Here is a 14437-nt window from a genome sequence, read left to right on the forward strand (position 1 = left end):
ACAGTGTGGCTGAAATTCGCCTGTGCCCCTGGGTGTCTAATTACACTCCTCTGAGAAAAATATAGCAGCGACAGTCAAAAAGAACACATCTACAAGCATCTACACGACTTCATCTATTGGGATATCTAAGAATTCCATGTCATTTGTGCATATTTCAGGCCGGATGGCAAGTAATTGCTCATTCCTTTCTATTCTTCTTATTGTTATTTTCGAGCTGCGTTCGCTTCCAGCGTTCACGCGTCTTACTTGTGTACAGAGTAGAAAATGGGGGGGTGGGGGTGTAGGCAGTGAATGCCATCACCTTTCTATGTGAGAAGTGAGTAAACGATGATGTTATCATTGTTGATGCTATCATTTTAAACCTATGTTGCTGCCAGCTGTTCTACATTACAGCCAACCAGACATGAAGAAATCATAGATTGAGGCTTTAAACTTTTGCTTTTATTACATTTCTGAGACCATTCATGTTTCATGGAAGATGCATCTCTAAACATGTATTCTATTGCTAATGTGACCAATTCCAATAGTTTCTCATCTTAAAATAACTAACGAAAATAACAACAAGCTCTACAAGCACGCTCACGACACGTCTGGCTGCGACGTGTTGTGAGCTTGTAGATCTGCTATTTTCAGTGTGTGTAGAAGTTAAGTATATATACAGTAATACACATACACACACAATGTGCAGTACAGACACACGCACACACATGCACTCACTCATACAGAATATATACATGTACACACATGCAGTACATACACACTCACACACACACACACACACATTATATATACTGTACATATTTACACACACTCACGCACGCACACTGGCACACATATATACTGTCTGTAGGTTGAACTGAACATTTTAAAATTACAGAAACTTTTTAACTGACATCGACACACATACTGACAATGCTGTGTGTGTGTGTGTGTGTGTCTGTGTGCTCACCGCATCACTCTCCTCTGTGTTAATACTCTCCAACCTGTGAGAGAAAGAGGAAGGAATCAAATCATCTCATTTACTAGTTATACACACACACACACACACACACACACACACACACACACACACACACACACACACACACACACACACACACACACACACACACACACACACACACACACACACACACACACACACACACACACACACACACACACACACACACACACACACACAGCAAGCGTGTGGGGCATGCTCATCCATATTCACTCTTCATCAGAGATTCTGCTCCCCCCTCGGGAGAGGAGAGGAGGCTAGGAGAGGAGAGGAGAGGAGGTTAGATGAAAGGAGGTTAGAGGAGAGGAGAGGAGAGGAGAGGAGGTTATTTTGGTCAAATCAGAGGTGTGTCTTCACTCCAGTAGCAGCTCAGAGGTTTTATTGAGATATAGATCTGATCTGAGAGACGCTGATATTCCCTGAAGTAGAAATGTAATTAGGTTGGAAAGAAGAGGAAATATTACTGCTCTCACACACACGCACACGCACACACACACACACACACACACACACACACACACACACACACACACACACACACACACACACACACAGGCTTGCCAGCCTCCCTGTCCAAAACATCAACATATGAAACCAAACCAGTGAAGAAGAAGAGTGTGGGGGGGGGGGGGGGGGACGGGACAAAGATTTCAACAGGAAATTGAGAAAATCTGCTTTGCGCGATACATGCCCCCTACAGACGGAAAGGGGGAACTGCAATAACAAACTGTGGCAATAGCAAACAGCCCTCACTCTCTCCCCTTTGACACTATTATGTAGTGTCACCAAGTGGCTGTGTCACTGTCCACTAACGCCTGGATGTCCTCGTCGCAACAGCCAGCTTGTGTGCGTGGCCTACACCAGTGGCCCACACAGTTTTAAGGAAGTGGAGTGAGAGCAAATGCGGCCGGTCTGGAAACGATCTCTATTTCACCTTTATGGTAACAGCAAATAATAGTTTCTTATGACATTTTAGACGAGATATACTGTAGGCCATGTAGTTGCTCAATAAATACTGATTCATTTAACAATGATAACTAGTTTAAATGTTTTCTATTACCTCGGGTCCCGGGTATGTTTATCATTAGGTGTAATACCCTAGTGGATCTGATTACTCAGCGCTGATCAGGAGAAAAATGTTCAAAAAGTTTGAGAACTACGTACTGGGTGTGCTCACTGTGCTGGAGGTGAGGTGCGTTTGGTTACGTACTGGTTATGCTGGAGGTGAGTTGAGGTGCGTTTGGTTACGTACTGGTTGTGCTGGAGGTGTTTGGCGTGGAGCAGAGCGTGGTCTCTCTCCTCATTGGCCAGACGGAGCCGCATCATCACAGCTTCATCTCTGCTCCGCTGAGCCGAATAGATCTCCTCTACTAGAGCTATACACACACACACACACACACACACACACACACACACACACACACACACACACACACACACACACACACACACACACACACACACACACACATATTGATGCTGTATTTCTCTAATATGCTGAATGAATTGAGCTGTTTGACATGCATTCTCCCATGATGCACAACAACAAACTACAGGATTGTGTAAATAAAGATCACTCAAACCATTATTGAATTTTGAAGTGTATATCACATGCTCAAATGACAGTAATAGACTGTAGAAAAGTAGAAACTGAGTAAAGTGCAACACATGCTCCTACAGACTTCCGAACTTCGGTGATATAACCAAAGCGTCATGTCATTTGGAACTTCTGATGGACGATCTCAGAACCCTTTCCTGACTCTCCGAACTAGTTCCGAAAGCCTGTCCGAACCGGAGTTTTTTTCAGACGTCGAAAGGACCACGTATTGACCTTAAATAATAAAAACTGCAGAATGAATGAACAGCTTGAACAGCTTTGATCTCTGTTATTCTGAGATATATATATAGCGCACTCAGTATCAGTATCTCTTCCAGTTTAATTAAGTGGGACAGACAGACAGACAGACAGACAGACAGACAGACAGACAGATAGATAGATAGATAGATAGATAGATAGATAGATAGATAAGATAGACAGATAGATGGACAGATAGACAGACAGACAGACAGACAGACAGACAGAAAGATATATTAGCTTGTGTTGTGATCTCTCTGAGATCTGGGCTTATTGACAACGTTACATTATTAACCTCACCTGTGAGTGTGTGTGTGTGTGTGTGTGTGTGTGTGTGTGTGTGTGTGTGTCTGCGTAGTGTGTTTTGTAGGCTCATATCTCATAATGGTGAAGAGATGACCGGTGGCTCAGAGGACATAGAGCAATAACAGAAAGACTGTGAGGAAAGCAATGGAACGATAAGAGGTGTTTTTCATTCTCTCACATCTCACATGTTATGTTACCACTCCTTTACTCTCTCTCTCTGTCTTCATCTCTCACCATCACTCATTCAGACCAATGATTTTCAACCCTTTTCATATCAAGGTCCGTTATTTATTGGGCATTTGAGCCACGGAACCACCATTTGATGAGATTTAGCCTCTCAGACCCAAAACTTCGAATATTTTGTTAGCGTTGGATACAATTTCGTCCACAATTCCATGCTGTATTGATGTTGGTACCATAGGAGATAGTTAGAAGCCATTCTTCTAACTATCTCCATTTCCATTACAACCCTCCTATTTCACCTCCAATTTCAACCTCCTATTTCACCTTCCATTACACCTACTATTTCAAAATAACACTTATTTAATTAAGTGATGCAGATGTTTAACAATAATTTAACTCTTGAGAGTGTAAAATGAAACCAAATGAACCCATAAGGGTCCATTTGGTTTAATTTTACGCTCTCAAGAGTTAAAGGTCTATAAGGGTCCATTTGGTTTAATTTTACACTCTCAAGAGTTAAAGGTCTATAAGGGTCCATTTGGTTTAATTTTACGCTCTCAAGAGTTAAAGAGCTATAAGGGTACATTTTGTTACCAACTCTCCATCATTTAGCTGGGGACCACCTGGAACCCCCTCGAGGACGAACCATTGGTTGAGAACCACTGATTTAGACATATGCTAGGTTTGATGTTCACCAGGGGCAAGTAGCACCACATAAAATGGTACATGGTGCATTTATATAGTGCAATTTGGGGTTCAGTGTCTTGCTCAAGGACACTTTGACACTAATCTGAGTTCCCAGAAGTTTTCGCCAGCTCTCACATACAAACGGGAGTGGCGAGGAACTTCTGGGCCAGAGCCCTGGTATTTGTGGGCGGGATGTAGCTTACGCTCAGAATCTGAGCGGACACGCCTCTTACCGGTCTGAGAGCTGTGCAACTCGTCTAAAAAGTCAGACGAGAGGCAAACAGCAGTACATAACAATGGCGGCCGCAATTTCTCAAGGGGAAATTGCTTCCCGTCGATCCTATTTAGATGCAACACCCACTGCATGTGGATCCCGCACCCTTTTCTTCATTGGCTGTTGATTTGAATCACATGTTAACGCAGTGGCCGCGCCCCTGCTGTCCAAGCTCCGACGCAATGCCTCCAAGACTACTTTGACACTAACTCTGGGGGAGCTCGGGATCGAACTGGGCACCTTCCGGTTCACAAGCAGCCGCTCTACCTCTCACGAATGGCTTCTAACCACTTAAAGTAGTTCACCCCAAAAATGACTTATGTTCTATCAATTATACACCCCATGAAGCCTAGAATTATTTATTTTTTTGCATTCCTAAGCCAATAAATTGATGACCGGCGGAGTCTCCTATGGTCAATAGTCTCCTATTGACCAATGACCCCCGCAAATAGCCAAACTACTATACATGCTATACAATACATATATACATGCTATATAATATATATAATACATACATGCATGCATGGTCACAACGAGTTGTGCTGTGAGCATGCATATATGTATTATACATTTTATAAATAAAATGTTTTTAATCTATTTGTGAATTAGCTGACTGAACTGTATGTAACTAAGTGTGTGTGTGTGTGTGTGTGTGTGTGTGTGTGTGTGTGTGTGTGTGTGTGTGTCCAACCTGCTGTGTGGTTCCAGTCAGGTTGGATTTGAACCTCCAATCTTCTGTTCTCCAGTTCTCTCTGCTGCTGCACACACTGCTCCTGCAACTACACACGCACACGCAAACACACACACACACACACACACACACACACACACACACACACACACACACACACACACACACACACACACACACACACACACACACACACACACACACACACACACACTATCAACACATTGTTTAAATATTACTTCATAAGTCAATCAAATGTATCTACAAGTTTGAACTAACAGACACAGTGTGGTAAAAAGCCATTTAAATCATTCCCATCCACTCTAGGACATTTGGTCAAATAAAACATGCAAACATAAAACAGGAAGTATATTATATTATATTCACAGTCATACAGTCCATTGGGCTTCTTGAGTAAACGGAACAAAATGAAACGTTATGTGAAGAATCACACATAGTGTAGACTACTGTACCATGTATATTGTTTATATTAGAAGGGTGATTTTATTGTTAAGCTTTCAGAGATTATTATTATTATTCAATTGTATTTAGAGTAATTCCTCCCCACACATTTCTGTGTTGCCAGAGCCACTGCTGTTGACCTGGAGTGTGTGTGTGTGTGTGTGTGTGTGTGTGTGTGTGTGTGTGTGTGTGTGTGTGTGTGTGTGTGTGTGTGTGTACCTTTTTATTCAACTCTCTCAGTGAGTCCAGTTCCTTCAGGAGAAAGGAGATGTTCTGATCTCTGTCCACACCTGCTTTCCTATCAGAACCACTGGAGAGGAGGGAGAGATCATTTATTTATTTATTTATTGTTGTTTTGATACTTCCATCAGGTGGACTTAATGAAACAAACCTGTAGAATAAAGCTTTCAACTGTTTGACTTATTAGTACTGACAATGTATTTAATAGTATAGATATAATATACACATATTGATAGATTATAATTCAATATCATCTCTATCTATCATCTATACTGTATAGATATTTATAGATTATAATATTGTTATTGCACTGTCACTTGCTTTGGCAAAAGATACCGAAACATTTAATAAACAAAACTAATTTCAGTTAAATTGAACCAAGAGAGTGAGAGAGAGATATAGTTAGAGAGAGAGAGAGAGAGAGAGAGAGAGAGAGAGAGAGAGAGAGAGAGAGAGAGAGAGAGAGAGAGAGAGAGAGAGGAGATGAACCAACAAGCTCTGATATTAAAAACCATCCAGCTCATTCCATCTATCTTCTTCTCTTGCCCTCTCTCGCTCTTACTCTATCACCCCCCATCTACCTCCAAACAGCCAGCCCCACGCGCACACGCACACACACACACACACACACACACACACACACACACACACACACACACACACACACACACACACACACAGAGTAATAACAGTGTCTCTCAATGGAACATCATCCTGTCTTTATTACAGTTTATTTACCTGCTGAGTTGAGATGTGACCTTTAAGGAGCGGGAAATTACATCCTATGTCACCTCCCATTACACCTCCTATGTACCTCCCATTACACCTCCTATTTCACCTCCCATTACACCTCCTATTTCACCTCCCGTTAAAACTCCTATTTCACCTCCCATTACACCTCCTATTTCACCTCCCGTTAAAACTCCTATTTCACCTCCCATTACAACCCTCCTATTTCACCTCCCATTAACTCATTGAGTGCCAGGATTGCGAGAATTATTTCAGAATTGATTCTGAAAAGTGCCAGAGTTTTTTTCACAGAAAACAAAAAGTGCTTAGGAAGCGAGATACAGCCTTTTTCAGTTCTAAGTTAAACAAGGAGTGGATGGAGCTGCACACCTTCAGATGATGATATCTTGGGTTCTGAACATGTTTTTCCAAAAAAAAAAAAAAAAAAATCTTTTCATTTTTATGCAAATTTTTCAAAAACACGTCAAACACGTTAATGGCACGTTGAGCCATAGCGCTAAAAACACGTGAAACACGTTAATGGCACTCAGTGAGTTAACACTCTCACCGCCAGGCCCGTAGCCTACGGGCCGATAAAACCAACTGTAAAGCGCCGATCCCGTAGCCTACAGGCCGTGGTGCTTTTTCCTTTTTTTTTTTTTTTCAATTTCCGGTACGGCACATTTCATTGTAACACCACGGAAACAGAATTAATTGGGATCCGGTTTTGCCGATGCCGTCAGCCCTCGTTCTAATGACGAAACTGAAACTCAATTTTCTCCTTGTTGTTTTCTGCTCCTCGGTGATCACTGTCTAACATAAACCGTTCTAACTACAACATGGAGATTCCGTTTGACACATGGTTTTCACTGCTCGAACCAGGCGATGTTTACAAACAGTGCGCAGCTCAATTTTAAGGATTTTAACAAGGTCTATGGCGACGTGAAAAAAACAAAAAACAACAATAAAACGTTGGCACTGGTGAGTACATTATGAGATTAACCTCTGGCGGTCAATGTGTTAAAGGTATACTAGGCAACTTAAGCCTACATTTTACAAATATTTATATATATATATTTTGCATTTTTTCCCCTCTATCAGCCACTATATAATGATGCCGGGATGTTTTCCTGCATTGAAACACAGTCCTCTTTCTGAAATCCGTATTTTCCCCACTATTTATGTTTTGACATCCGGGTATCCGGGACGTAAATGAAATGAAGTGCATGTGCGCGTGTGTGCGCGTCCATGTCCGTGTGAACTGTTTCGAGTGAAACCGAATGGAACCGAGTGCAGCCGACAAAAATGGAACGGCAGCCATTGTTTTATGTGCGTTGTTTTTACTTTCGGTTTTAAAACTTTAAAACGCTCTCAAACTTATTTTTTAAGGCACGGAATTTACTTTTAAGATATCGTTTGGATAGAATTTAGTTGTTTAACTTCATACATGTGGTCAATTAATCATGACAGAGCCTATTTAAAAATAAAAATTCAGAGAACTCGCAGGGGCGGGCAGTGACAAGTACGTATCCGAATAAAGCAACCTATTTTCGGCATAGCCCCTTCTAAAGTCCCCTTGCGTCATATGGCTGGTGGTTGGGAAAAGGAGCTGCTGATTGGCTGACGGGGATCGAACTGCTGATTGGCTGAAGGGGTTGTCAGTCAACGGTACTACTAACTGTTTGACGACAGTTTTTTTCTTTTCGTTGATCTCTGAAGTTGCCTAGAACCCCTTTAAAGCCTCCTATTTCACCTCCCATTTCACCTCCCATTACATATACTATTTCACCTCCTACTTCCATTCCCAGCAGCTCAGTGGCCTTGTGGTTAGAGCGCCCACCCCGAGAAAGGGAGGTCGGGGGTTCAATCCCCCCGCCAGGTCATACCAAAGACTATAAAAATGGTGCCCAATGCCTCCCTGCTGGGCCCTCAGCATTAAGGGTTGGATTGCGGGGTAAGTCCCGGTGACATACTAGCGTCATGTCCAGGGGGGGGTAACATAAAAGTAGCAGTGGCATTGGAGAACCAACGGTTCCAGAGCGATGTGGCCCATAGGGTCAGGAGCCTATCTCCTGTTTCTGTACTGTGAGGCGGCTTGATGTACAAGTACATCCCCCAGTCAGGATGTACAAGGGCTTAGTGTGAGTGAGGATCTTTCTTTTTAAATTAAATATTTAAACAATGTAGGCAGTTAAATTAAGTCCCCTCACATCTTTATGCACATTACATCCTGCACATCATTTGGCATTCATTCAAACTCCTGTATTATTGAGTTATGGGAGTCCTAGAAATGAAAAAAGTATGAGAACCACTGAGGTAGTCTTTAATAATTATGGTCAACTTTTTAGTTGAGTTAATTGGATGAAACATGATGTCAGTTCTTCATCAGTGTGGTGCAGTACCTCAGGCTGTCTGTCCTGGGTAAGGGTGTGTGACTGGGGGGTTTGTTGTCCACCTCCATCTGGACTGGGACTGGTCCTGGTCCTGGTGGTACGGGCAGTCTGGGGGACAGGGCGCAGGGGACCGGTGCTGGGACAGGCAGTCTGGGGGAGAGGGCAGAGGGGGACCTCCGCACTGAGTGAGGTGAACACAGGGAGAGAGGAGAAGGAGATCTGGAGGACCTGGACACCTCCTGGAACAACGGATGGACTCCTGACACACAGACAACAAGACAGACAGACAGACAGACAGACAGACAGACAGACAGACAGACAGACAGACAGACAGAGTAAGACATTTGAAACAAAGTCCACAGAACTGTCTTGAACCACATTCATTATGAATCATCTGATAGGTACACACGCGCACGCGCGCACACACACACACACACACACACACACACACACACACACACACACACACACACACACACACACACACACACACACACACACACACACACACACACACACACACACACACACACACACACACACAGTATGTTTTTATTTGTATGCATGTGCAGGCAGTATGTTTGCTTGGCTGTGTGTGTGTGTGTGTGTGTGTGTGTGTGTGTGTGTGTGTGTGTGTGTGTGTATGTGTGTGAGAAAAATTGCAGAGACGAAGATATGTTTAGTATGAATCAACACAGATCCCCCCCAAACACACACACACACATGAAACGATGAGTTCCCGTGGTTGAAGGCGTAGGAAGGCTGCCAAATAGTGAGCAGACGCAGATAATGCTGGTAGCTTCTTATAGAGTGCAGAGACACCAAATAGTGAGAATGCAGATAGCAGTCTCAGATGGTTAGGTGTGTGTGTGTGTGTGTGTGTGTGTGTGTAGGGGGGGGGGCACCAAATAGTGCAGCAGACAGTATGATTCATTGGGGGAGACACGGGGGTTAAATGTGAAGATGTACAGTTAGCTACAGTAGCTTTTAGCTGCATTACCTTGAGTCCCGTCAGACTGAGTGGGGGTCGGCGTTCTCTTATCACTGCACCTGAAATGACATTCAGATATAACCACTTAAACCATGTATACTTAGTTCCTTGGTTCTCAAAGTGGGGTACGGGGACCACCAGGGGTCCTTGGAGGGATACCAGGGGGTCCCCGGCAAAATGTGTTAATATAGTGTCACAATCATTTTAACCACTTTAACCATATTATTTTATAGTTTGTCTATTAAAAAAAAGCAGATATACAAGCTCATAGCACGTGCTATGAGCTTGCAGATCTGCTATTTTTGAAAAATCGTGAAAACTTGTGCAAATCTTTGAATATATATTTTAAAGCGAACATCTGTAACAAAAATCTTTGCTTCTGGGGGTACCTGGAACAAAATATTTTGATATTGGGGTCCGCGGCCAAATACATATCATTTTGGGTGTCCTTGACATGAAAAAGTTTGAGAACCACTGACTTAGTTGACCGGAGTCCCCCAGGGTGCTACAGTATACACGACACGTTGGCTATTTAGCTATTTCCTACACTGTCTCTCCCTCTCTGAGCTTTCACAGAGTAGACACTATACAGAAGACATGGCAGTACACTGTCTTTGTCTCCCTTCTCCTGACAAACAAGAAATCATTCTTTTGGTGTTTTTCTTTTTTTTTGTGAACAGTGGACGGCTGGCTTGGATTTGGGAGATGGGGAGAGAGGGCTCATGTGATTTGTGTGTTGTTGTTATTTACATGAAAATAAACAGTAGCCTGGAAAAGCTCCTCCCACAACTTTCTCTTGGCCCATCGTGGACTGTCAACACACTTGTGTGTAGTTGTGTTAACATGTCTTTATCCTGTAGTGTTGTGTAGTTGTATTGTGCGTGTTGTTAGGCCATAGCGTTGCGTGATACATGGGCAACTGGCGGGGTGGGGGCCACATGCGGGGGCCACCTTCACTTAATAATCGGTTAATATTGGAATACTGATAGGTTATTGATTTCAGCTGTTACAATTCCAAACATGCAAACATGACCAGCTTTAATTACTTCAGTATACTGTATATTAGTAGCTTAATGACTAGTAATACAATTCTAGCATCTTTTTTTATGTCCAATGTATTTGTATTTAAGTTCACAGAGTTAACATAAGTATAACTAAATGCATTTGAAATCAAATACAAAAATGTACTTTTCAGGATTGCAATTTAAAAAAAAGCAGATCTACGAGCTTGTAGATCAGCTACTTTTGCTACTTTTGTGTGACATAGAATGGCAAAGTATGGCATTAATTTATGAAAAAAATTAAAATATGGAGATAAGAGGTGTCTGCCCGATAGTATTTGCAATGTGGCCCTCTGGAGTGAGTGTGGAAATATAGTGGCCCTCTCCATCATCAAAGTTGCCCACCCCTGAGCCCGTAGCACTTGCCGTAGCCTTGACGACCTTGCAGGCTTATGCAAAGGCTAAAATGTCATTTGGATACTAATAGATAGCATGTTATGTAGACCTGGCATCCTATAATGTGTATAGTTTCAATGTACAGACTATTTTATTTTTTACATTATACTGTTTAGACCTATGCTAGGTTCTTGGTTTACCTATGATCCTAGATTACTATTTACCTTGCTTACTGTAAATCGCTCTGGATTAAGAGCGTCTGCTGTATGCCTGAATATTGATATTAGCGTGTCTTTACCCGGTAGTGCTGCGCGGTGTTAGCGCGTCGTTGGTGTGCTGTTGTTTAGAAGACGCTGGCAGCCGCTGTTTCAGCTCTACATTCACTTCAGGATTGACTGGAAAAACACAAAGAACAAATACAAATACATTCAACTATCAAGAAGAATCAACAGGGGTTTATTTGACTCACTCACATACAAGGTATGTATGTACAAGGTACAAGCAGTAACATGCTGGTGGGATGTGTTCCACACAGAATGTATGCTAACAACACAACAATACAACAAGATAAAATAAAGTATAATAATAATACTGGATGTAATTAAGTAGAAAAATATTATAATAAAAATAGAAGAAAATAACAGCAGGTATGATAAACCTCTTATGTGTCTTTTTCAGAAAACTCTTAGGATTTAGAACAGTGGTTTAGAAAAGTGGTTCTCAAAAATAGCAGATATACAAGCTCACAGCGAGCTATTTTTGATCATTTTTTTAAAATCTTGAAATAGTTTAAATGTTTTAACACAAATCTTCTTTTCTGGGGGTCCCGGGCACAAAACATTTTCAGATGGGGGGTCCGCGTCCAAATACATATCAATTTGGGGGTCAAGTAACAGTTTGAGCAGCTAATTCTAACAGTTGTTTTTATTTATTTATATTTATTTCTGTAATTCATATCTGAAGGTGAAAAGAGAATGCACTCGCACTCACACACACACACACACACACACACACACACACACACACACACACACACACACACACACACACACACACACACACACACACACACACACACACACACACACACACACACTAGCGCAAATCTCTGCCAGCAGGCATATCCTTTCCTAATAATAAAATGCATGCAGCTAAATGTCTACCTGCAGAAATGAAAATAGCTCAGCATCATGTGATTACCAGTTATACATAGTCTCTTCCTCTCTCTTTCTCTCTCTCTCTCTCTCATACACATTCATTGTCTACCTCTCTCCATCATTCTCTCCACATTTCTGACATTCAAATTTCTCCGTAATCCGCAAAGTGTGATTGTTAATTCCTTGTGTCAATTATGATTATATCATAAGTCAATCAAATGTCGCAATTTGACATGTGTCAAACACACCTGTGCCTACTGCCTCCCGACGCACACATACAGAGAGAGAGAGAGAGGGAGAGAGACATGCACATTGGCTGGTGTTAAATCAATACAGCAAGTAAAATATTGGCATGTTACAATTTGTCCTATTTGACACGGATATAACAGATGTTTGTTGCGGTAAGTGCCTGGAAAGAGACCTCAGACCTGTGTGTGTGTGCGAGAGAGAGAGAGAGAGTGGGAGAGAGAGAGAGAGAAGAGACAGATTGGCAGCAGTTTAGTTTGCTTTTATTTTGGTTATTTTCACACCCGCACACGTTATATAACTGGATCTAATCATAATCATTAATTAATTAAGTTGTAACAGGTTCCGTTTACAGTACCAATGTTGGTCTTTGCTATTTTAATTGTCTAGCACGTTAAATAGTAAAAACATTATTTATCATCGCTTTTGGTTCTCTGTACATACACCTCTGTTCTCTGCCACACACCCTCCACCTCCCCCAAAGCACGTGGCACTCAGGTTACACAAACATTTGCACTCAAAGTGCAAATGTTTTTTTTGTCTTTGTTTTATCCTATTAACAGATAACGTACATGTAGCGTATATGTTCATGTATATTCATTTTTGTCAATACAAATGTCGATCTATAAATGACACTTTCCCACATGCATGCACTCATTACACCAGTGATACCGCTGGCTGACACATCACACCGCAGCCTGTGTTTTTACTTTAATACATTTGTTTTTGGATTTACCCTTTTAATTACGAGTGTGGAATCCCATTTTAGTTTTTGACTCCGAGTCGTGGGATGGGACAATAATCGTTATAATCGTTTATCGTGATAAAAAAACACTCACAATAATCGTATCGTGTAGATTTTAATTTATCGTGAAATTCATTAGGATGAATTAGCTTTTGTTGAGCTGCAAATTCAGTACCACTTAAACCCTTTATACTTGATAAAACGGACCTGTTAGGAGTGCATTTGGTACGCTCTTATTTCACTCTACACAAATTGATTCGAAATAGCAGATCTACAAGCTCGCAACGCGTTGCGAGCTTGTAAATGGTAAATGGTGCATTTATATAGCGCTTCTATCCGCAGCGCTTTACATTGATTGTGCCATTAACCCATTCACACACACATTCATACACCGATGGCGGAGGAAACCATGCAAGGAACCGACATGCTCATCGGGAGCAATTAGGGGTTCAGCGTCTTGCTCAAGGACACTTCGACACTAACTCTAGGGGAGCGCCCCAGCCCGGGATCGAACTGGGAACCTTGCGGTTTTTCCAGTTCACTCTACCCGGCCACTCTAACCCTGAGCCACTGCCGCCCCACTGCCCCCCAGAATAGGGAGGCCGGGGGTTCAAGTGATTAACAAAAGTGGCATTCTAAGTTTTAGGCAATATGTTGATTACCGCGATAATATCGTTAATCGCAATCATTTTTGCCACAATAATCGTGACATGTCATTTTCATATCGTCCCATCCCTGAACATTTTTGACATTTTTATGTTCAATTCAGTAGAAAACATGTTATTCTCAAATCCAGCATGCTTCTTTAGTAACTGTACATGTCTTGTGATTTCCAGACAGTGCTGTATCATGTTCTATTAGTTTTGCCGCATGCGTTGATGAATGTTCAACACTCTAAACTCTGTCAACGGGGCTAAAGACTGAGTTAACCGCTATTACTACTAGGCAAACATTCGAGGAAAATAAGCAAACATTCACCGAAATAGCCGATCTACAAGTTGGTTCACTGCTTGTACCTGTATGAGTCTGTCTCTGTCTCTCTCTACCAGGGCTGCAACGCGTCCATCATTTTCTTAGC

At 42.0% G+C, this 14437-nt stretch overlaps 1 protein-coding gene across 3 annotated transcripts in view; it reads right to left on the bottom strand.

Moving 5' to 3' along the window:
• Positions 1-14437, bottom strand: part of mipol1 (mirror-image polydactyly 1) — a 64673-nt gene that overhangs the window by 26317 nt on the left and 23919 nt on the right. For all 3 annotated transcript variants that reach the window (XM_084045171.1, XM_084045170.1, XM_084045172.1), the window contains 7 exons: positions 11510-11606; positions 9824-9873; positions 8833-9082; positions 5681-5771; positions 5000-5087; positions 2256-2379; positions 950-983 (listed from right to left, as the gene is read on the bottom strand). In XM_084045171.1, coding sequence (XP_083901297.1) covers positions 950-983; positions 2256-2379; positions 5000-5087; positions 5681-5771; positions 8833-9082; positions 9824-9873; positions 11510-11606 — 734 coding nt within the window. The remainder of the gene's footprint in view (positions 1-949; positions 984-2255; positions 2380-4999; positions 5088-5680; positions 5772-8832; positions 9083-9823; positions 9874-11509; positions 11607-14437) is intronic.

This window comes from Gymnoscopelus microlampas, assembly GCF_963454915.1.
Source record: "Gymnoscopelus microlampas genome assembly, chromosome: 20".
In the NCBI taxonomy this organism is placed as follows: Eukaryota; Metazoa; Chordata; class Actinopteri; order Myctophiformes; family Myctophidae; genus Gymnoscopelus; species Gymnoscopelus microlampas.